The 23414-nt window shown below is 40.2% G+C and overlaps 1 protein-coding gene across 1 annotated transcript in view; it reads left to right on the top strand.

Annotated features, from left to right (window-relative positions):
- TMED10 (transmembrane p24 trafficking protein 10) overlaps positions 1–22239 on the top strand; it is a 37979-nt gene extending 15740 nt beyond the window's left edge. Inside the window, exons 2-5 of the mRNA XM_003408780.4 lie at positions 5442–5553; positions 9967–10040; positions 17766–17892; positions 18321–22239. Of these exons, the coding sequence (XP_003408828.3) occupies positions 5442–5553; positions 9967–10040; positions 17766–17892; positions 18321–18442 (435 nt within the window). The 3' untranslated portion in view covers positions 18443–22239. The remainder of the gene's footprint in view (positions 1–5441; positions 5554–9966; positions 10041–17765; positions 17893–18320) is intronic.
- The last annotated feature ends 1175 nt before the right edge of the window (positions 22240–23414 follow it).

Raw genomic sequence — 23414 nt, 5'->3', positions numbered from 1 at the left:
TAAGGTGACCTGTAATCAGAACATTTTAATTAAAGGAAATTAAAAACCATCATTTCAGCGTATTAGATTTTGCCAGCTCTTCTTGGCCCAGTTTCCTACTCCCTAATTTTAGCTACCTGCTGGTTTATGTAATGATGCTTGGGGGGAGGGAGGGGTGAGGATCAATGGCTTGGCTTCTAAGTAGCTGCAAAGTCATATGAATAGATGGGAAAACCTGCTGATTTTTCAGGAAAATTCTAGGCTCTTGTAGAATACCCAGCAGTACATATGAGTTAACACAACCTGAAAGGTAAGTTGTCAAGTTGCATGTCTGGATTTCTAAATATCCAAATAAATAATATATTTATGTCAGCTGAAGGTCATAGGGAATATAGACATGTGGAGGCCATGACGGAAGCGTGGGCATTATTGCTCACCATTTCTGGGAAGTAAATTTCATACTGGTAAAAGGTACAGGCTGTGGTGATGGGTCCTTTGCCCGCAGCCTCTTGTAATACGTATGAATCTTTGCCTTAGAATGAATCTTTAATAATTTTACAGATGATGTATTGAGAACAAACAACGCAAGTGATTCTTTCATGATGGCGATTTATCAGTACAGCGTGGAAGAGAACAATTTAAACTATTTCAGCCCCTTCTGCGTATAGTTGGAGGTGGAGGTGTGGATTGTACTGGAGTGTTTGAGAAAAACAGCAGATTTCTTAATTCGTTTTGCAAAGTATTCCATGAAGGATTTTTACTAGTGACTTAGCAAGAGTTTTTGGACCTGCGTCTCAGTCCCATTGTCATCCACAGATGCTCCTGTTCTTAAATATTAAAAAACTTTTTAAAGAGTAATATTTAATATCTCTTAATATTTTAGGAGAATGTAAAGAAATCATAGTCTGTCCTTCCAGCAAATAAAGTAGTTGGATAAATGTGTGCCAAGTGTTGTAAGCCCTGTTAAGCTGGGGAGTTTGTCCTGGGCCAGTGACCTGGCCTTTTTCCTTGCGTAGAGATGGTGAAATCTGTGATGACTCTGTTCAGTACCCTACTTTTGATGATTGCTCCCTGCTGTCCTCTACTGATTTCGTTTACATTTAAGCATGTCTAGCAATCTATCTATAAGCATTGTCTTCCTTAAGAATTAAAGTAGCGCGGTGAGAAAATGTGGAAGCTTATTTTTAACCAAATTCACCTCGGAGAATTTCTATGTTGTCTGCAACTTTATTCCTAGTAGCCAAATCCAAATTACGGTTTTTAGTTTAATTTAAACTAAACCAGACCTAATGCCACTAAGTCATTTCCAACTCATAGTGACCTTATAGGACAGAGTAGGGCTGCCCTATGGGGTTTCCAAGGCTGTAAATCTTTACAGAATCAAACCGCCACATCTTTCTGCTGTGGGGTGACAGGTGGGTTCGAACCACAGACCATTCAGTTAGCAGCCGAGTGCTTAACCGCTGCACCGCTAGTGCCCCTTTTAGATTAGTTTAGGAATGTGAAAGTCTGTTATTCATGCCTTCTACCTTTTTGAACTTTCTCTTCACTCTTAAGAATTGTCTTTGTGCTTTGTGGGGGCTGGGAAGTGGGTAGTATCAGGGTGGGTGAATTTATCCTGATGAGAGGAAGAGTGGCACACCACACAGTACTTTGGGATTGATTGATTCCCAGACCTTTTTGCCTTACGATGTCTGTATATCCCAGGTTCTAAAGTAGTCCTTTGTTACTTTTTTCCTTTAGTTGATGCTTCAGAAAAAGTACCTCATAAACAAGAGGCCTTTAGGAATCTCCAGGGCTGAATTTTTCCCTGCAGATTGTTCAGCTGTTGGCTGACTTCAAAACCTCTCCCTTGTGGCTGCCTGCTTCTCTCACTGAGGCAGAGAATGTAGACTGAATAGTGCTTATGTCCCACTTGAGAGGACTTGCACTGATCCAAATAATCCATCAGATTGTTAGTCTGTCTTGGCTTCTTTGCGTTGTACTTTTCTCAGACCTTTGTTTTAGGGGAGGCAACATGGAATGTGGAAAGCTCAAAGATTTTAAACTGTCTTGCTCGAATTTACATATAATACAACTTACTAACTCGATGACAATGGATAAGTTATTGAGTTTCTGCATCAGTAAAATGGGGATAAGGCTGGCCTAGATGGGATTGTTGTGGAGATTAAAGATTATGTATGTAAAGTATATCGCATGATTCCTTAATCCCTTATCCTTCCAATGCACTCAGTTGCAGAATCCCAAGCCTAGATCAGCTAATTCACATGCCTTTTTTTGCTCCTGTGTCCTGGCTGCAAAGTGTGGCACTAGAAATTCATGACTCATGATCTCTGCTGAGACTTCAGTGCTACCCAGCAGCTTTTCTATATGATTTTAGTTGGCTTTCTTCCTGTGCTATGCAGAGCTCATAAATTGGTAGCCTAGAAGGAGTTGGTGCTATAGACATGTTTTGTTTGGCCTTGAGATTTTTTTTTTTGAATGTTGGGATCTTTTGCAAGCATTTAGAAATTAGGAGATTTCAAATAAAAGTTAAAATGTCTAGTTTCTTTTGAAAATTGGATGATCTGAAAACCTGGAGTGCCGTGGCTGTCATTGGCCTCTTCCTAAGACAGGTTCATCCTCTCCAGTTTGCCATGTTGTCCACACCCTCTGTGGATTTAGAGCCTCTTCCTAAGACAGGTTCATCCCCTCCAGTTTGCCACGTTGCCCACCCTCTGTGGATTTAGAGCCTCTTCCTAAGACAGGTTCATCCCCTCCAGTTTGCCGCGTTGCCCACTCTCTGTGGATTTAGAGCCTCTTCCTAAGACAGGTTCATCCCCTCCAGTTTGCCACGTTGCCCACTCTCTGTGGATTTATACTGGCCATCAGACTGAGGATGTTTCTCCATTGATACTGTGGCCATTTACTTTTTGACCTTGTTCTATAGGTTCTACTACTTTAAAATCCCTCTAATCTGCTCCTCGATGGCACAGCTTGAGCTCTTCTACTAACTAAAAGGTTGGTGGTTTGAACCCACCCAGCGGAGTCATCAAAGAAAGTCCTGGAGATCACTGTCATAAAGATTACAGCCAAGAAAACACTATAGAGCTCAGTTGTACTCTGTAACACACGGGAATGCCATGAGTCAGACTTGACTTGCCAGCAAACAGGTTTGGTTTTTTGGTTTATCTGTCCCCTTGTCTCCATTCCCAGGACCCTCATCATTTCTCACCTGGAGCCCTGGAATAGTGTGTTAACCCAGCTCCTTATCTCTAATGTTGCTCTTCTTGAGCCTGTCTTCACAGGACTATCAGATTCATCTTTCTAAATTGCAAATTGAGTCATGTCACTGTCTTGTATCAGATTCCTTATTGCCTCTCCACTTTGACTAAATGAAGTTTAAACTCGTTAGCATGCTGTTGAAGCTGTATATGATCTGGCCGATAACTCTGCAGCCACTTAACTTCTTTATGCCTCAATTTCTTCCTCTGGACCTTGAGGGAAATAATAACTCTTACCTATAAGATTATAACCAAAATCAAACCCGTTGCCAATGAGTCGATTGCAACTCATAGCGACCCTTATAGGACAGAGTAGAACTGCCCTACGGGGTTTCCCTATGGCAGCAGATGGCCACATCTTTCTCCTGTGGGGCAGAGGTAGGTTCCAGCCGCTGACCTTTTGGTTACCAGCTAAGCACTTAACCACTGCACCACCAGGGATCCTTTATAAGGCATAGTACTTGACACATTTTAAGTGTTCAATAACATTAGACATTATTATTATGGTACCATATTTGTTTGTTTCTAGACCCCAGGCCTTAATATTTGCTGTCTCTTTTACTCGGAATGTCTTGACCTTTAATTAGTCTTCCCTCAATTGCAACTCATCCTTCAGGACCTTCTTCTGTGTTACTTCCTCCAAGTTCTGCTCCCGGGCCCTCCATAATCCTGTGGTACCTGTACACAGCTCTAGTCAAGCACCTTGTCACATGGCAGTGAAGCTGCCTCATTTTCCTCTCTCTCCTCACTTAGACACTTCACGGCGTGAAGATAGGAACTATCTTAACGTATCTTTGCATTCCCAGTGGCCCGCGCAGAGCTAGCTTTCTTAAATGCTTGATGAATTAATGAATGATGTTAGATGACAAAAGATACTTGATTAATATTAACTGCTGTTATTAGAGAATTTAGAAGATACTGCAATACATTTTTTTATTAACTCATCATTTGAAATTTGTCCAGCAGTGATAACTTTTCTTTAGTTATGTTTTTTGTTTTTTTCCAAAATGAATTAGCCTTTTATTATTTCTGACCAAAGTAATACTTGCCTTTGTCAGAAATAGAAAAAATAAAAAAGCATAAAGAAGAAATGTCACCATTCAGAAATAACTAAATAACTACTGTTGTAAAAGTGCTTTAAGTACTTATGTGTGTGCTGCTCAGTTTTCCTGTTTAATATCTCACTTATAAAAGAATCCTGTTTTAACAAATAACGTTAGAACATCCGGTTTAATATAATGAAACCACTGTTTTGTGCTCTGTTTTGCAAAGTAGCTTTTTAGGTAATGGAATGTGCCTTCTGTGAACACACCATGTGCTCTAGAAAGGAACTTGATGTCCAGTCTGTTAAATTACCATGTCATTGCCTTGCTTTATATGTGACCGTTCACTTACCAGTGTATGCCCCTTCACCTGTGCCTACAGGCTGTCTCTAGGAACGGAGCAGTTTAAGTTGAGACCTAAAGCTGACCACCAAGAAGAGAGGAATTATCATTTGTAGAGGCCAAGGATGCCTTTTGTAATCCTCCATGCCTCACTTCCCACCCCTTGTTGTAGCCAGTGATACAAGTAGCATGAAATTTGCTGGGATGGAGCTCCCAGGTTTTCTTCTCTATACATGCTTTCTGTCCATATATCAGGTGTCCACTTCCACCCCCATGTCCCCACCCCGTCAAGATTTGTGTTGCAGAAGAAATGTGTTCTTATATATCTTTCTCCCTCTCGTATTCTTTTGGTAATTGTCCGTTTTTATTTTTGTGACATGTCCCTTTATAGGGAGTGATACTAGTCTATGTTCTAGATTTTGCCAGTAAACCAGATTTATATAACTTGGAACATTGGCTGTATCAATTTATTGGTATGGTAAGGCATCCGTTAGAGGCAACAGAATTTAGCCTGTAGTGGGAGAAAGATGTGGCAGCCTGCTTCCATGAAGATTTATGGCTTCGAGAGCCCTATGGGACAGCTCTGCTGTGTCCTACAGGGTCGCTACGAGTTGGAATCAGCTCAACAGCAGAGGGTAGTTAGGCAGTATTTGGGCTTCATCTTCTGATCCAGTTCCTGTCTTTGGGAATGGTTGGAACGTAGTCATCATAATGAGAAATATCAACTATCTTTTATAGGCGGTTCCAGATCTCCAGTTTAAGTCCCTTCCTGAGTGTCATTTGTTGCCTGTTCTTACTTAATTTTTTATTTTAGATCACAGATTCTGCTGGCCATATTCTGTACTCCAAGGAGGATGCAACCAAGGGGAAATTTGCCTTTACCACTGAAGATTATGACATGTTTGAAGTGTGTTTTGAGAGCAAGGGTAAGTAGTCAGACTAAGCGTGTTCTCACAGCTCTGTAGTGCCCTCTGAAGTTAGACAGAGCATGAACTTCCTTTCTCTTGGGCTGGTGGGAGGGGAAGCGAGAACTGTACGTCTGCCGAAGCCCATGCACATGGATGTGAAAGCTGGCCAGTCAGTAGAGCTCTTCGTGTTATGTACAGAAGTGGGCATTTCATGAACGCTGTGGCCTACAACATTGAATGCTAGAGTTGAATGTGGTATAGATGGTAAGAAATAGTGTGTTTCTATGCTAGTGACGTGTTTTCTCAGAGATTAGAAGTAGGGTCTGTCTTATAAGTAGTACAGGGCAAAGTCAGAAGCAGCTTTGGTCTCCAGAGAACTTGCTGTATCCTAGTCCTAATATCTTGGGTGGGTTCTTCTGTGCATCTCAAGACCAAGATTCCACAGTAACTCCTAGGCTGATTATCTGGTGGTTTCTGTGCTCAGCGGTGGATAAAAAAGCAGATTTTTATGTCCTATTCTTTAGCTTCAAGACCCTGAAAATTGTATATAATTTGTACCTGTCATACTTGTTGGGACCCTTTTGGACTGCAATGCATGTCACAAAAATAGCTTAAACTAGCGTAAAAAAAAAGCATAGGAAGACCATTTCGGCTGTCTGAACCGGGAAGTTCACAATGTGGTGCTGACATTATCCAGGGCTGGATCTTGGGGTTTTCAAAGTATCATTGGATCCTGCTTTTAGCTCTTGCTTTCCTTGCCTGCATTTGACAGTATTCTCAGGCTCTCTCCATATGGCAGCAAAGGGCCTTGTGGCAATTTAGGTTTATAGCATGTTTAGAATATGATCATTGGGGAAGAGCAGTCACCTTTGCCCATAGCACTAACACATTCCCAGAAAGTTCCCAAACAGCAGATCAGCTAGCTGTTTTTGACAGTTAACAAAGAATCTGACGCCTTTGATCTAAAGCAGGTCAATTTAGCTTAAAGGAGTTTACCTAAAGTAAGTGGGATAGTAGATTAAGAATAGAAAATTACAGAACTTCAGTAGTGATTTCATGACTGACATCTTTCTTCCTGCCCCGACTCCTGCCAGTTCCAAAATCTGTCACCAGCATTCTAGACATTTCCTTATGGTTGTCCACCTTTTACCTCAAAACCAAAATGTCTAATACTGCAATCATGAGCTTCTCTTTCACACTCGTTCCCTTCTCTCATCAGTATTACCACCACCCTTCCAGTTACTCAGGCTCACATTTTTGAAATTATTTTTATCTTTTCCAGTCTATCACCAGGTTATGCTGATTCATCTTTCAAAACAACTTCTTTCTCCATCACCACCCAAATCTGAACTCTGATCTTTTAAAGCATAGATTATGTCATTAGTTTTCTGATACCCTGCTTTTAATTTACCCAACTAGGTTACCAGATTTATCTCCTAAAACACATCTTTCATCATGTCAGTCCCCTTTTCAAAAGCTTTGCCTTCCCTGTAGTGGCAATAATGTTCCTGTTGTATTGAATGAAACCCAAAATCATAGAACTTTAGAGTTGGAAGGAATTTTAGGCATCATGACACTTACTAGTCTTTATAATCTCTTTCCAGCCTTATCTTGCACTACTTATTAGGCCCTAACCAGTCTGGTTTTCTCTGTCTTCTAAATATGTCATGTTTACTCATTTACTGCAGTGCCCTCTTCCCACACAACTTTCAGTTTACCTTTAGTTATTTTAGAGTAACATTCTAGCCCACTTAATTTTTCATTGATTGATGCCTTCAGCAAATATTTATTAAGTGTTTTTTTATATCCCAGGCTCTGTTCTGGGTGTTGGGGATATGGTAGTGAATAAGACAGAATTCTTGGCTCTCATGATGCTTACACTTTCATTGGGGGAAACAGATAATAAAACATAAATAATAAATCAGGTGGTGCTTAGGGCTTTGAAGAAAAATAAAGCAAAGGTGTTGAGGTGCTAACATGTCTTAGAAACAGCAAGGAGATTAATGTGGCTTCTTCTAAATAGTGTATCACTTATTGATTAGATTATTTAAGCATTTTAGATCGCTAGATCAGTCGATCGGCCAGTCAGTAGGTAATGTCTTGTGTTGTTTTAATGTCTCGTGTGTACATCTTACATTCCCAATTATATTTTAAACTCTTTGAAGGCAGAGACTGACTTTTTTTCTCTAAATTTCTTATATGCCCTTACCGTGCACTTAGATGCCTTGGAACTAATTTAGACACATAACATACATTCTGTATTAGCACTCCCGTTTCTAGTTTCATTTGTATTCTTTTTGTTTATTGTAACATGGAGACCTGATACCTTGTAGTGTTTGGAACATCTTTTAAAAGATTGTCTATTTGTCAGGCAAATGCCAAGAGAGAAAGTAGCGAAACATCTTTTTAAAAGGAGACCCTTTAGGGCCATGATGTCAGCTAAGGGGATAGGCTGTACGGTCTGGACTCTGACCAGCCAGAGGTCTGTGGTTTTGTGGTTTCACTTGGGCTTGAATAATGCTAGTGCTGTGCTGTGCCAACAGGCTGCTAGTGGGGGCATTCTGTTAGAAAGAGGGTATCCTGATCCTTTGGACCAGGTGGGGCTGGGAGCTGCCTGGATCTTCCAATGCGTTAAATGAGGAAGGGGAAGTGAGAATTTGCATTGCATCTCTTATGGCCAATGCGTGATGGGGATTACACTCTGGGTGCCACTTTTTGTATATATGTGTGTCTTAGAGAGTTGTTGGTTTAGTAATGCTCAGGAGGCATCTGTGACTTGTCTTAGTTTGTTCTTAATCCTACTTATGCACTCTTATTTCTGTTGATTTTAAATTGGTCTTTCTGGTCTGTTCAAAAGATGTTCTTTATTGTCTTTTAAACATGCCGTTGTTGTTGTTGCTGTTGAGTTGATTCTAACTCATGGTGATAACGTGTGTGCAGAGTAGAACTGTGCTCCATAGAGTTTTCAATGACCATGACCTTTCGAAGCAGGTCACCAGGCCTGTCTTCCGAGGCACCTCTGGGTGGGTTCGAACCACCAACCCTTCAGCTAATAGTTGATTGCTTAACTATTTGTCCTATCCAGGGACTCCTAAACATGCCATACTCATTTCAGAATCTGAGCCTTTGCCCGGGCTGCGCCTTCTGCCTGGAATTGTTTGCCCGAGTTCTGTATTCAGGTCCCCTTCTTCAGTGAAATCTGCCCACGACTAATCTCTCCTCTGACTTTTTTGCTCTATAGCTAGTATTGTCTGAATCAGCTATTTTGGCTTAAATTTTTATAGTGCTTTGCATTTTTAATGTAATTGTTATGTGTATGTATGTCATAGATCCTACTGAATGATTTGAAGACAGAGTCTATACTCCTTAAAGATCTCTAGCACAGCTCTTGCACCCAGTGAGTTCTCAGTGAATAGTTGAGCTGACTTCAGTCCATTTCAGAAAACCTCCCAAGTCTCTCAGGCAGCGGAGGGTCTGAGGAACCCCAGTGCTTAAGTGATGCTACATTTCTCAAAACATCCCCCAAATTTTACAGTCAAGTGAATTACGGAGGATTGGGGCTAGGCAGTTTTGGGGGGCTCTTTGAGACTTTCTCATTCTCCTACTTGATGACTCAATTAGAATTTTTTTTTTAATCAAGCTGAGTCATATTAATTTTTCTCACGTGAGCATTGCTCTGTTGGCCCGCCTATCCCTCATAGATATTTGTCTTTCTAAGAAACAACCCAGAGAGTTACACTCTTCTTGCAGTGCTTTTTCTTGGGCTGTTCTAATTCTCTTAAGGGCTTTGCGGGAATAGCCCTTCATCATTTTATGCACGTATTGAAATTGGCCTTATATTGATCAAAATGTTTGAATTAAAATGGAATAGTTTTTGTTGTTTTTTTTTTAGTAGATAAAACCTATGTTCTTTTCAGTACTCATGTTTGTATTAAGTCAATCCAAGGTTAGCATATACCCAGTAATCCTAATTGAGCATCACTTCCCCACAAAATTTGACAGGCAACCTTTTCAGACGTGGAAAGATGCATTTTCAGCTAATTTGGTACCTACTGCCTGTTGATCTGCAGCCCACTCAGCCTCAGAGTTATTTGACTTTTGAGTTTTATTTCCTAATCCGATAAGCCTGTGTGTTTTCTCTTCTCCCGTTCTGCCCCTCTAGTGCCAGCTGCAGTATCTTGTATCCTGCCCGCTCAGAGACGTTTGCCAGTCCCATGTACTTGTTGCTTTCCGGCACCCCACACAGACAGAGGCTTTGTCTGGAATGCTTGTGATTTTAGCCAGAGCCAGGAATTTTCTGCAGCTGAGTGGGGGAGGGGTTGTGCTGGTTTCCCTCCATTGAGAGTGGGGGCTAGGGAGAGGGAGGGCGGGTGGGTGATTTCCCGGAATTTTAAGTATTCCGCACAATGAATCCTTTGATTTCTTTTTCAGGAACAGGGCGGATACCTGACCAACTCGTGATCCTAGACATGAAGCATGGAGTGGAGGCAAAAAATTACGAGGAGGTATGTCCTCCCGTCACAGCCAGAGGAGGAATAGGCAGCGTGCTGTATGGAGATTTCTGGGACCGAGTCAGGCCAGTAGGCTGTGCTTTGCCCAAAAGGCTGTGGTTTTCTCAGCAGTCATGTGATAACCAGCTATGATCTTATTGATACAAACAGTTGTATTAACAGCCTGAACAATAATTTTGGCTGTGCTGTCAGCCAAATGACTGAAGCAGCTGTCCCGTAAAAATGTTGGTGTGATAAAACATTCAGGCATAGGCCATTAGCTTTCTTGAGGCAGAAACCAGATATATACAGTTACAATTTTTAAAACCTGGACTTCATTGGGAAACCCTGGCGGCGTAGTGGTTTATAGCTACGGTTGCTAACCAAAAGGTTGGCAGTTCGAATCCACCAGGCACTCCTTGGAAACTCTATGGGGCCGTTCTACTCTGTCCCGTAGAGCCGCTATGAGTCGAAATCGACTCGACAGCAGCGGGTTTTCAGGACTTCATTTATGTGTTAACGTCCCAGGTTAGGAAAAGTGATTTGTTTTTATTTCCTAAGCCTTTTTTTTTTTTCAGGCCTGACAGCTATATATATTTCCGTAAGGCATGAACTCAGTGCTGTTTAGATTTGAACAACTGTGCTGTCTTTGAGAAATATAATAGTCAAAAGTCGCTTTTAGTTAAAATAATTTGAAACTCTTAAGGAAGACGGCAGAATGGAGGAAAAGGCTGCAAGAGACTAAGGATGGTGATAATGGATAAAAATCTGATGCTGACAGGAAGTATTATAGAGTAATAAGAACTGACTTTGATTTATTTGAACGTTGGGGATCTGGAGGTGTGCATAGAATAAGGAGAATGGGACTGAGCCTTTTTCATCGTAGTTATGAAAGACTTTGGGGACAACACAAAATGGTTCATCAAATGAAGAGCAACTTTGAAAAACCACAAGAACTATTTAAGACCGGGGGATTGATCTTTACAGAAAGACAAGAGTATTTTTACCCAGCAAAACAGTACCTTAGGGCATGAGGAATAGTTGGGGTACAAGAAGTGTGCATGGCCTTTGAAGAATAACTAAATGAGGAGCAAAGTTTGTTTTAGATGATTTAAGAGAATTTTCTAGGAATGACAGGGCAGGAGCAGAAGTTGCTCCATCTTTGGTCCAGACTTGGGAAGGGAAGTACCCTACAATGGAAGAAGATCGGAAGTGACTGGCAAATTCTACAGAAGGAATAGTACTACAACAGTTGCAGTTCTTGAGGTCTCTGACTCTTCCCCTATCCCACTCTTGTTGAAGTTTTCAGTTGAATGAAACTAGATTGAGTTATTTGTAGGCAATAAGTAGAAGCAAGTGATGTAATAATGAATGGAAGACTATCCCTGGTAGAGACTTCCAATTGCTTGTTTCTGTCTCCAGGCTAGTTTAATTAAAAGAAATAAAGTGAGAGTCTCTTTATTTGATGGATTTATGAGGAAACTGAAAACTGTTTTTAAACTGTCATGATTCAGAAGAATCCGTAATTATATTTAAATAAGGTAATGTATGTTAAAGTGTTGTTGTAAGGTATAAGATGCTAGGAAAAGTGTTGTAGTTAACATGAGGTGGGAGAATAGGTAGACTGATTTTCAGTTTGTGGCTACTGCTGCTGTTCCCACCGTTTTCTAAGCAAGCATTCTTTGAATTCCTACTATGTGGAATTTCATCTGTTGTAACTTTTTTTCCTCCAACATGATGGCTGTCATTATGTGGTATTTATCAAATAACAGGCCACTGAATGCCCTGTTAGACATTAGACATGGCTTGTTTCCCTCTAAAAGAGATGGCATTGTTGTGAGTTTACATACAGAATGATGAGGACATCACTGTCATACAGCATTTTAGAATCCCTATACCTCGTGGACTTGCCATAATCCTTGGGCTGTGCTGACATTGAGAGAGGGGCTTTATCTTTCCTGACCTTCTACTTAACCCAAGAAGGGAATCCCTAGCAGAAAGGAAACCACATCGCTTCCTTTGCCTGCTTCCTGCTTCCGACGTCTGACGCGTCCTAAGCTTGTCTTTACGCACGTAGTTACAACACAGCTCCGAGATTCTGCTTCTCAACCAAGAAGCGCCTCCCCACTACTTTCTTTAACCCTCCCTCCACCTGCCATACAGCCGACCAAGTTGAGGCATAAGAGGAGTGTTTATTACACAGGCCAAAGACCAAACCTTTTCTCAGTCTGTGGCTAGGCACCCTTGAATCTCTCTTGGAAATAGCTGTTAGTTGTCTCTGGGCTAATGTCTACGACAAGAACATGGACAACAGAAGCACTTGTTCCCTGGTAAATTACCAGAAGAGCACTGAGCACATGTAGAGTTTTCAAAGCACTTAGTTTTAGGTCCTTGCAGTAACGGAGAGCCTTTTTTTCTAGAGGATTTGGGTCCTTTGGCATCAATATTACGATGTAGGAAAGTGGCACATTTCTTTAATTTTGTTCATATCCACCATATCTCTCCTTCACATTTATGGCCTTCGTAATTCTGAAATCCCAGTGTGGTCCTATAAAATTCAATGGTAATCAGTGTTTTAATGGCTGGGCAGAGTACCAAACTACCTACGTAAATTATTATTATGCATGTGAAATTGCTATGTAAACAATACAAATATCAGGTGATATTATTTAGAAAAGGCAGAGTTCTTGGCATATTGTAAAGAAGCATATGGTCTTGTAACCTGAATTCTCTAAAAAGAAAGAATGCTGTGTCTTCAGAAATAAAGCACCTTTGATTCCTAGTATTGTTTTTTAAGGACCTCTGACAGCTGTCTTGCTTTTGCCCTTCAGAGGTGGGAGCATCTTTGTAGCTTCAGTATAAGAACTGAGCTCACTCTTCGCACTTCATGGCCTGTGAACTAGAGCATTTGTTTTCAGGGACTTACTGTCTGAGCGTGCACTTTTGAGAATAACAGCAATTACTATCTCAAAAAGAAAGTTATCTCTGACATATCCTCCAACTCTTAGTCTGCATATGTACCTTCTTGCTGTGCATGTAAGCATTTTCCACACTGGTAAAAGCCTGTCTATTTGCTGTCTTTGAAACCCAAACCAGCCCCATTGCAGTTGAGTAGATTCTGACTTACAGTGACCCTATAGGACAGGGTAGAACTGCTCCAGAGGGTTTCCAAGGCTGTAATCTTTACAGAAGCAGACTGCCACATCTTTCTCCTGCAGAGTGGCTGATGGCTTGGAACCACCAGCCTTTCGGATAGCAGCCAAGTGCTTAACCACTGCGTCACCAGGGCTCCTTTTGCTCTCTACAGATGCACTAAACACACAGTTGCCCTGGTTGTAGCAACAGTCTAAGACTTGCCAAAGCTCTATTTCTCTTAAAGCCTTCAGGAAGGAGGAGCTCTGGTTCTGTACACTAGATCCACAGTTTCTTGACATAAGGTAAATAAAGCAACATGGATAAGGCACCTGACACGATTGGTCAGTTCAGTAGATTTTTAGCTCCCTTCTGGAGACTATCAAATGGTCATGATAAATAGGATCTTGCTAAATTTCATCTGAGCCCCAGGATTGGTGGCATTACCTGGATTTATTTTGATACACTGTTGACCTTTTGAGCTTCTGTGAATAGGTAGTGATTGGCTTATCCCCACTGGTCTGATTTGCTTACCCCTACCCCCAGACATAGGGAGACTTGTCCTGGGCTGTAAGTCTGTATTCTTTATTTAATTGAATTAGACTAGTTATTTTTCACATTTATTGCTGTGCTTCTGGGATTCGTGGGGAGTGGAGTTAACAGACTAATTTGATGACATTTTGCTTGCCACAGGAAGCTGTTCTCTTGGGTCTGTATGCTCCACCAACGATAGATTCTTGGGCTGGATTCACACGTGTGTTTTAAGAAGTTTTTCAGAATGTTAACACCTTTCCTTGGTAGAGTTACATGTAACTTCATGAACTCCGTAGATTTCAGATCATTGGAGGAGTGGAAAATTTGGATATGTTTAAGAGTTTAAATTTATTGATATTTTGGAGGTGTTGTGGATATACAGGGAAAAGTTTCATAACTTTTACTTTTTCCAAACAGTGCCTGCTACTTTAGATGAGACTGGACAGTACTGTGGTAGAGAAGGCTTTCTCCTAGGCACTGGGCCTGGTGAAAATAAATGCTGAGTGAAAATAGATGCAGAGTGCTCCTAATAAACAGGAAGTGCTCGCTTCAGGGGACCAGTAGCACTTGTTACCTACTGTGAAAAACCTGCTTCTTTTGAAGAAGGTATAGAATGGACCTAACAAGTGTGTTATCAGTGTTCAGTCTGCATCAGGTATGTGTAACTGTGCAAAGTGTAAATTGTTTTAATTTCCTTAAATGCCGGAGCCAAACTAGCTGTGTGAAAAAAGATAAAAATCAAAATAGTTTGTGAATACGACAAGATATGTATGATTTTAAATTGTGTGGCACAGTCTGTTAAGTGCTGTAGGGCTTTAGGGAAAAGGGAGATCAGCATGCACAGCATGGTTAAGACGTGAAAGACCGGTCAGATACGGGTACACTAAGCGTGCATGCTTCTGGAAGTCAGGGATTCTGTTTTGCGTGTATTTTACAGCAGAGCGTTAACAGTTTTCACGCTGAGTAAATGCTTTGGTGACTCTGGGTAGGGAGTCAAGAGACCATGGTGCTGTTCATGTTGGTCTTCCACCAAAGGGGCTGAGTAACTTTATGGAATCCTCAGTTTCCTCATTTGTAAAATGAGCCTATTATATACAATGAGGTCCCTTGTTACTTTGTTTAATGGCCAAATGCAACCTACCAGGGGAGTGCCGCCACCTAATGGAGAACTGGGGGTACATGTTGTCTTGTAAGCTTCCCTTCATCAGGTTGGCAAAACAAAATCTCATCCTCCCAGCTGTGGAAAAGAGAAGTAGGCTGGCAGATTACTGGCCTCCCTTTATTAAAAAATGTGTAATTTGGGATTTTTACAGATACTTTGAGCATTAACTCAGATGTTAAAAGAGCAGGGCAGCAGTCACTGGGGATTTTGATACTGAGGTTTTCTTTTTAGCTTTTTATACTATGATGAGAAGTCTTAATAGTCATTGAATGCTTAGTCCTAGGCAAGCAAAGAGGGTCTTCTTGAAAATGTTTGTTTTATTCAATTAAAAAAAAAAGCATTAAACAATGTACACTATATCCCATTTATAAATCTATTTTTAAGCTATATTTTTCTGCATACATTTATGTATATATGAAGGCATAAATTGTGTGTGTCTTATAACCAGGTCTGGAAAGATGTGCAACAAATTCATAACCAAGGTTACCTCTGAGAAAGAATGTGAGGATAGGGCTAAAGGATTGAGGAACTATGAAGGTGGACTTTTTGTTTCTCTTTGCTTTTGAATAGTTGGAACTTTTTCCCAGGAGAACATATTGTTGATGTGTTGCTTGTACAACTAAAAAATAATAAAATACCAGAAGGGGAATTGGAACAGACTTTTGGGTCTATAATCTACAAAGGCCATCTTCAGTACCAAATTTATCATCTTTTTTCAGGTTTTAGGCTTTTTGGCAATTGTCATTTAACCAACAAAAGCATATTAAAAGTAGTCTTCAAAGTAATTTTTAAAAATACCATTTTCAGCTGGCAGAGCCACAGCCATAGTTTCACTTCCAATTCCTTTTGTAAGTTTCTATTTAGAGAGCTTTAATCATTTATCTCTTAAGAAGTATCCAGCCATTGCCTTTATACTGTCTCATTCAGGAAGCTTTGGAAGGGGAAGTATAGAGCAGAAGGAAAGATGTTAAACAGACTAAGGTTCAGCTTGAACACACCATTACATTGAGCCAGTTCTGTGTCTCCTGTGTTGGCATCTGTTTCCTGAGGAATTTCTGTGCTCTGCACTTCTGTATGAGATAACCAGCAGATACAGATGCTAGGTTATTAGCAAAACCTGGCATGCGGGCACTCAGCTAGCAGAGTTAGCTCAGTGCATTAACTGTAGGTTAAATCTTATAACCACGTAGCTTTATTCTGTTCTACAGTTGTCAGTCGCACCATTAACTCTGGCCAATGTTTTGCAGATGTAAGAAAACATACGTCCACAAAAGAAAACCTTGGTGGATCGTTGCAAATCCATCACCACATTTTTATGTACCTTAAATATAAACTCAGTTTTTATATCCCCATTTTAACAGCAGTTTCTAGTTTCCTTTAAATTAAATTACCTTTTTTTCTTCACATAGTCAATGAAGAATTTTAGATAAGCAAAGAAAACACAAAAATCACCCTTAAACTCCTCCTATTCACCCCATGTTAACTGCTGTTGACATTTAACAGAGAAAACAAAGAAGGTGAATTAGAGAAAAGAGGAGAAAGTAGGGCATTCTGTAGAGAATGCAGGGTAAATAGGAAGTAGAGAAGCAGATGTAGAAAGATTTGTTGAAGAATTCTCTTTGTGGAGAAATTTTTAAAACAGCTGGTGTGCAAGAGTTTTAAGAGCTGGAAAGCTCTGATGGTAGATCACCATTTGAAAACAAATCATAACCTAAGAATGATAAGAAAAAATAAACAGAATAATGAAATCTGTTCCCTTGTGATGTATACTTCTAGTTATTAGAGACACTTGGAGGTTTCACAGTGGTCTGGGTTGAGAAAAGGAAGACAGTTCTCATACTCTTCATTCCTCAGCGTACAGGAAGGTTGTTGGAGATTTCTTTTGATAACTGGGCTGTGTAATTTTAAAAAAAAGCAACTCAGTGCAATTTTTTTTAGCAGGCCTAGAACTCATCTCAGAGAGCCCTGGTGGCGCAATGATTAAGAGTTCAGCTGATAAGTGAAAGGGTGGAAGCTTGGCTGTTTGAACTTACCCAGCTGCTCAGAGGGGAAAAGACCTGGTGATCTGCTCCCTTAAAGATTACAGCCTAGAAAACCCTCTTGGGCGGTTCTGCTCTGTCACATGGGGTTGCTATGAGTCAAAATCAACTCAGCAGCACCTTCAACAACAACAGGACTCACCTTGGCTCTTGGGGCTGTGATAGAAACCTTGAAATTGTTGTGGAACTGAACTGAACAAACTAGGATTCTCTGATCTTGCATTTTGAGTTATTGTATTAATGCTGTAATGATCTATTCCTTTGTTCAACTGAGAAATCAGTGGTTTTTCTTCGGAAACCAGGTTTGGCCTAATATTATTATACTAATAATATTGTTTATTTTCTTAGACATGAGTAGAAGGGCAGAGTAAAGAACTTTATTAAAGTGAGAAATCCCATGAATATACACTGAAACCTGTGAGAGCCAGAACCCAACTGGACTGCCTTGTTTTTCCGGGTCTCGCAAGTTTTCCACCTTCAACAGGGTGCAGTCTTACCACTTCTCTGACACTCTCTATTAGTTGAAAATATTTGAATTTTCCTTCTCTGACCGTTTCCACGTTATACTGGTCTGGCTTTCGCAGGTTTTACGGCATGTCTTGTTTTATAGCCTTCCATATTATAGTACTTTAAAAGAGGTTTTAATCAAAATAAAAGTAGAAGTCTGAGACTTTTAAGAGTCTGTAACTGAGACATAAATAAATAGTATGTAAGGAAAGGAAAAAGCCCAAATTTTAAAATACATTAGGATGACGACAGAAGAGATTTTAAGTTCGGTAACACTTTTTTAGGAGACTCCTCTGCTGCCTTACGTTCTTAACTGGAGCAGTTTTCTTTTCAGGGAACGGGGCTCACGTTTCTTTTCTTTTCCAGATTGCAAAAGTCGAGAAGCTCAAACCTTTAGAGGTGGAGCTGCGACGCCTAGAGGACCTTTCGGAATCCATTGTTAACGACTTTGCCTACATGAAGAGGCGAGAGGAGGAGATGCGTGATACCAACGGTGAGGGGAAGGCGCTCTGCTTTGCCTGATAGGTGAACCATAATGGAGACAGATCCCCAAACTTAAAGTTCTGGCGTATGCTTTTCTCAGTTTTGCCAAAGGAATGTGTGGAAGGGAAATTACTTGCTTCTGCGTTGTTGCTGCTAAAGGTGAATGAGCCCTATTAGGTTTTCAGGGGAATAGAAATATCTTCCATGATATGCATCGACCATATTCTGAGTTAGCTTAGAGTATATCAATCTGATAATTCTAATCTTTATAATTTTTAACATTTTATATGTAACAAAAGCTTTTAAAAAAATTTATCTGAAATTCCGCTGTTAGGCCAATGGACAGAGTGAAGTTAATTAATTGCCTTTCCCCCCCGGGCGTTGCTTAAGCAGCTGAGCCTCACTTCTTTACATTTACAATGCTTTTGGTTTTTTTAGAGTCAACAAACACTCGAGTCCTGTATTTCAGCATCTTTTCAATGTTTTGTCTCATCGGACTAGCCACCTGGCAGGTCTTCTACCTGCGTCGTTTCTTCAAGGCCAAGAAGTTGATTGAGTAATGAGTCACAGCCCCCTCCCACCTTGTATCTCACTCAGCAGAACATCGCTGGAACGTGCGTGGCTTAAGGCATCCTACCAACAGCAGCACCATCAAGGCACGTTGGAGCTTTTCTTGCCAGAACTGATCTCTTTCAGGGTGGGGGGACGTGGGGTACCACCTAGACCCAACAAGCCAATGAGGGACTTCTTTTTAACGTGGTAGGATTTGGACTGGTTTTGCAACAATAGGTCTATTATTAGGGTCACCTATGAAAAAACTAGGGGGTTACCTAGATAATGCCAGAGCCAGCATTTGTACTGGGTTTCCTCGTGTGATCTGTTTGAACCATGTTTTCCACGAATTAAAATATTTGTGCTTAACTGCTTGAACTTTTTTCCATCTGTCTATGTATTTAGTTCTATGCAATTTTATCATGTGTATAGATTCATGGGATCACCACCACAAGACACAGAACAGCTCCATGACACAGATCCCTCGTGCTAGCATTTTATAGCAATGGCCGCCTCTCTTCTCCCTCTCCCCCAAGCCTGGCAACCACTAATCTGTTCTCCGTCTCTATAATTTTGTCATTTCAAGAATGTTATATAAATGGAATCATACAGTGTGTAACCTTTTGAGATTGGATTTTTTCATCCAGCATAATTCCCTTGAGATCCATCCAGGTTGTTGCATGTATCACTAGCTCCTTTTTATTGCTGAACAGCACTCTAAAGCATGGATGTACCACAGTTTAACCATATACTTCCATCAAAGAACATCTGGGTTGTCTTCAGTTTGGGGCCATTATGAATAAAGCTGCTGTGAACATTCATGTGCAGGCTTTTATGTGAATGTAAAATTTTTTTTTCTGAGATAATGCCCAAGAGGGCCGTTTCTGGGTTGTGTGGTAAGCACGTTTATTTTTTTAAGAAACTACCACAGTGGCTATACCAGTTTACATTCCCACTAGCATGTAGGAGTGATCCCGTTTCTCTTCACCCTCCCCAGCATTTGGTATTATTACTGTTTTTTATCTTAGCCATTCTGCTAAATGTGTATAATAGCTCATAATTTTAATTTGCATTTCCTTGGTGGATAATTATGTTGAAAAACTTTTTGTGTGCTTACTTGCCATCTTCATAGCCTCTTCAGTGAAATGTCTATTCATGTCTTTTGCCTATTTTCTAATTGGATCGTTTGTGCTTTTTATTTTTGAGTTTCAAGGTGTCCTTATATATCCTAGATACAAGTCCTTTGTTGAATGTGGCTGTTTGAATTTTTAACACCACTTCTGCCAAGGGAAAATAGTAAGTAAAACTTAACCAGTTCTTCCTGCGTGGCCAGTCACCAACTTAATTTCTATTCTTACATGCTCTGTCTAGAGAATTCAGACAAAAAGTTCTACGAAATCATCACTGTGGGACTGTAAAGGTCAATATTAATGTTAAGTAAAAGTGTGGGTACAAATGACTGTTCATAAATATTTATGAAAAATATCATCCCTTGAAATGTTTCCCAATTCTCCCAGGAATGTAGAATCTAGAATCTAGAAGCTTCTTTTTTCTGTAATCTCTTTTTAACTCCTCTGACTGTTACAGGGCTTGTCGCATTGCTGTGGTAAGAATTAACAGGATTTAGGGCCTCACAACTTGCAGTTAAGAAGCAGCGTGTTGGAATTAACAGAACACGGCTGTGGTGCCTTGGATAAAGTACAGAAGTAGAGGAGGAAGTGAGTTATGTTAAAATCTCAGGCTGTTGTGTTAGTGTTCCAGCTACTGTGAACCCAGAAGTCGTCTTTCTTTTGACTCCCTGTATAAATTCCTCTTGCTTGGCTTAAGGTGGTTCTCATTAACTTGTACAACATTGCCACCTGCTGTTAGGAGTTGAAAGGTACTGCTTCTGAGAACCTGGTGCTAGAATCCTTGCCTTGGGGCAGCAGGTGTTGAGAAGATCTGTCTGTAGTATTACGCATACTAAATGACAGAGGATGTGTCCAGATGGAAAAAAGAATAAAACAAATTTGTGGGTTATGATCCAGCCTTAGGCATTTAAGGTGAAATTCTAGTCTGTACCATTAGCCCAACAAGATACTCTTTCCTATTGCTGACGGGTGCCTTTCGCCTCTTTAGGAGCAATGAAGGTTACTTAGTTTGATGTGGTCTGTTCTGACAAAATCAAAGATAGGAGAGAAGAATATTTTATTTTGTCGAAGTTTTTGTTCCCAAATACGACTCTAAACTTGAGCTTTGTGACACTGAAATTCTTTCATGTCCTTTCCTTTACTCAAGCCAAAATACCAAGTCAGGCATTTGTGCTTTTGGTTTTAAAGTTAATCTTACTACTTTGATTTTATCTAAAAAGTAAAATTGTTTGCCTTTGATAAAAGGCTAGTGCAAGAGTAAATCAGCTTTAAAGATGGGAATGTTACTTGTTTTCCTCCTTTATTTAGCATATTCAACATGGCCGGTATGATATGAGAATAATACATTTTTTTAAATAATTTTTATTGTGCTTTAAGTGAAAGTTTACAAATCAAGTTAGTCTCTCACATATAAACTTATATACACCTTACTACATACTCCCATTTACTCTCCCCCTAATGAGTCAGCCTGCTCCCTCCTTCCAGTCTCTCCTTTCGTGACCATTTTGCCAGTTTCTAACCCTCTCTACCCTCCCATCTTCCCTCCAGACAGGAGATGCCGACACAGTCTCAAGTGTCCACCTGATGCAAGTAGCTCACTCCTCATCAGCATGTCTCTCCAACCCATTGTCCAGTCCAATCCATGTCTGATGAGTTGGCTTCAGGAATGGTTCCTGTCCTGGGCCAACAGATGGTTTGGGGACCATGACTGCTGGGGTCCTTCTAGTCTCAGTCACACCATTAAGTCTGGTCTTTTTAGGAGAATTTGGGGTCTGCATCCCACTGTTCTCCTGCTCCCTCAGGGGTTCTTTGTTGTGTTCCCTGTCAGGGCAGTCATCGGTTGTGGCTGGGCACCTAGTTCTGGTCTCAGGATGATGTAGTCTCTAGTTCACGTAGCCCTATCTGTCTCTTGGGCTCATAATTACCTTGTGAGCTTGGTGTTCTTCATTCTCCTTTGATGCAGGTGCGTTGAGACTCATTGATGCATCTTAGATGGCCGCTTGCTAGCATTTAAGACCCCAGACGCCACACTTCAAAGTGGTATGCGGAATGTTTTGTTAATAGATTTTATTTTGCCAATTGACTTAGATGTCCCCTGAAGCCGTAGTTCCCAAACCCCTGCCCCTGCTTTGCTGACCTTCGAAGCATTCAGTTTATTCAGGAAACTTCTTTGCTTCCTGACCTGTGCTGACCTCCCCTGTATTGAGTGTTGTCCTTCCTTTCACCTAAAGTAGTTCTTACCTACTATCTAATCAGTCAATAACCCTCTCCCACCTGTCTCGTAACCACAAAGGAATGTGTTCTTCTCAGTTTAAACTATTTCTCAAGATCTTATAATAGTGGTCTTATACAATATTTGTCCTTTTGCAACTGAATAATTTCACTCAGCATAACGCCTTCCAGGTTCCACCGTATTATGAAATGTTTCACAGATTCATCACTGTTCTTCATCGATGAATAGTTTTCCATTGTATGAATATACCATAATTTATTTATCCAGAATGATACATTTTAAGTAAGGTTTGTTATACCGTCATCATCAACCCTTGCCCATAAAGCCATTTTTCTATCTGTTTAGTTACAAAGAGACATGTGGGATTTATACAGATTCACTTGTAAGTGTTAGATTGGGGATTTTTGTGTAAATTTTCACAAATAAAGGCTAGCAGAAACCATTTTAGGTGTGTGTTCTGTTACTGTAGAGTACCTCTTTGTCTGGATTGACAGTAATTCCTCCATATTCCTCAGTTCTAAAGTATGACCAATTAATTATTCCTGATAAATTACAGAAAAAATAGTTATCCTTAATTTATTCCAGATGAATAGTGAAAGTTTAGTACTTAATTGTACATCCTCAGAAGGACCAAATGGGGCTCTCTAAGCCAGGCTGCTCCGTAGCTTCTCTCTTTTGGAAACTGCCTTTGGCCTCCTTTCCTAAAGTACCCCTCTCAACTTAGAATCCCTGGGGACTTGCTTTTTTGGCTCGACACATCTTTGCAAAACCCCACCCCAACAGGTAAAGCCATTTTCGAAATTTTTTTCCTGTTACTTTCAGTTGAACAGTTTTCAAAAGCTCCTTTCTAAGAGTCAGTATTAAATGCTTTATATATCACTGCCTGGCCTCCTTAGTTACCTTATACCTCCATTCCTCCAAAAAGCAAGTAATAAAGTTTATTAGCAAATCTTTAGCCTATAAAGTAGTAATTCCCAACATATGAGTACAATTTTTTTAATATCAAAATGTTTTATTTTTCACAGATGTCTTACTTTTTAGAGAAAATAAGTAATGAATTCAGTGAAACTTACAAATGAACTTTGATAGTCTCAATAGCATCTCGTTTTCTTGATAAATGATAGTACATGCTTTATAAATTTATTTATTCAGTCTATTGTAGTGGTATCCCATATAATATGAGCCCCATGTTTAATTTTAAGTTTTCTAGTACCACATGAAAAAAGTAAAAAGAAACAGATGAAAATAATTTTAATAATATATGTAACCCAGTATATCTAAAATATTATCATTTCAACATTTAGTCAGTATAAAAGTGATTGAGATATTTTACATTCTTTTCTCATGTAAAGTCTTTGAAATCCAGTATGTGTTTCACAGCTACAACATGTCTCAATTCAGACTAGCCACAATTCAAGTGTGCGATAGCCGCATGTTGCTAGTGGCTACCATCTTGGACAGTGCAGATATAGACTTTGCCCAGTACTTTGGGAGAATCTTTAATCTTTACAATAACTCTGTGGCCACTGGGGAACTACTATTCACGAATTGGGAAGCTCTGCTATATAGCATCTAACTACTCACTTGCTAAAATATGGACGTAGTCCATGTTTGACC

This window comes from Loxodonta africana, chromosome 10 (assembly GCF_030014295.1).
Source record: "Loxodonta africana isolate mLoxAfr1 chromosome 10, mLoxAfr1.hap2, whole genome shotgun sequence".
NCBI lineage: Eukaryota > Metazoa > Chordata > Mammalia > Proboscidea > Elephantidae > Loxodonta > Loxodonta africana.
Note: the sequence above shows the minus strand (reverse complement) of the source record. Positions and strands in the feature narration are given on the sequence as shown.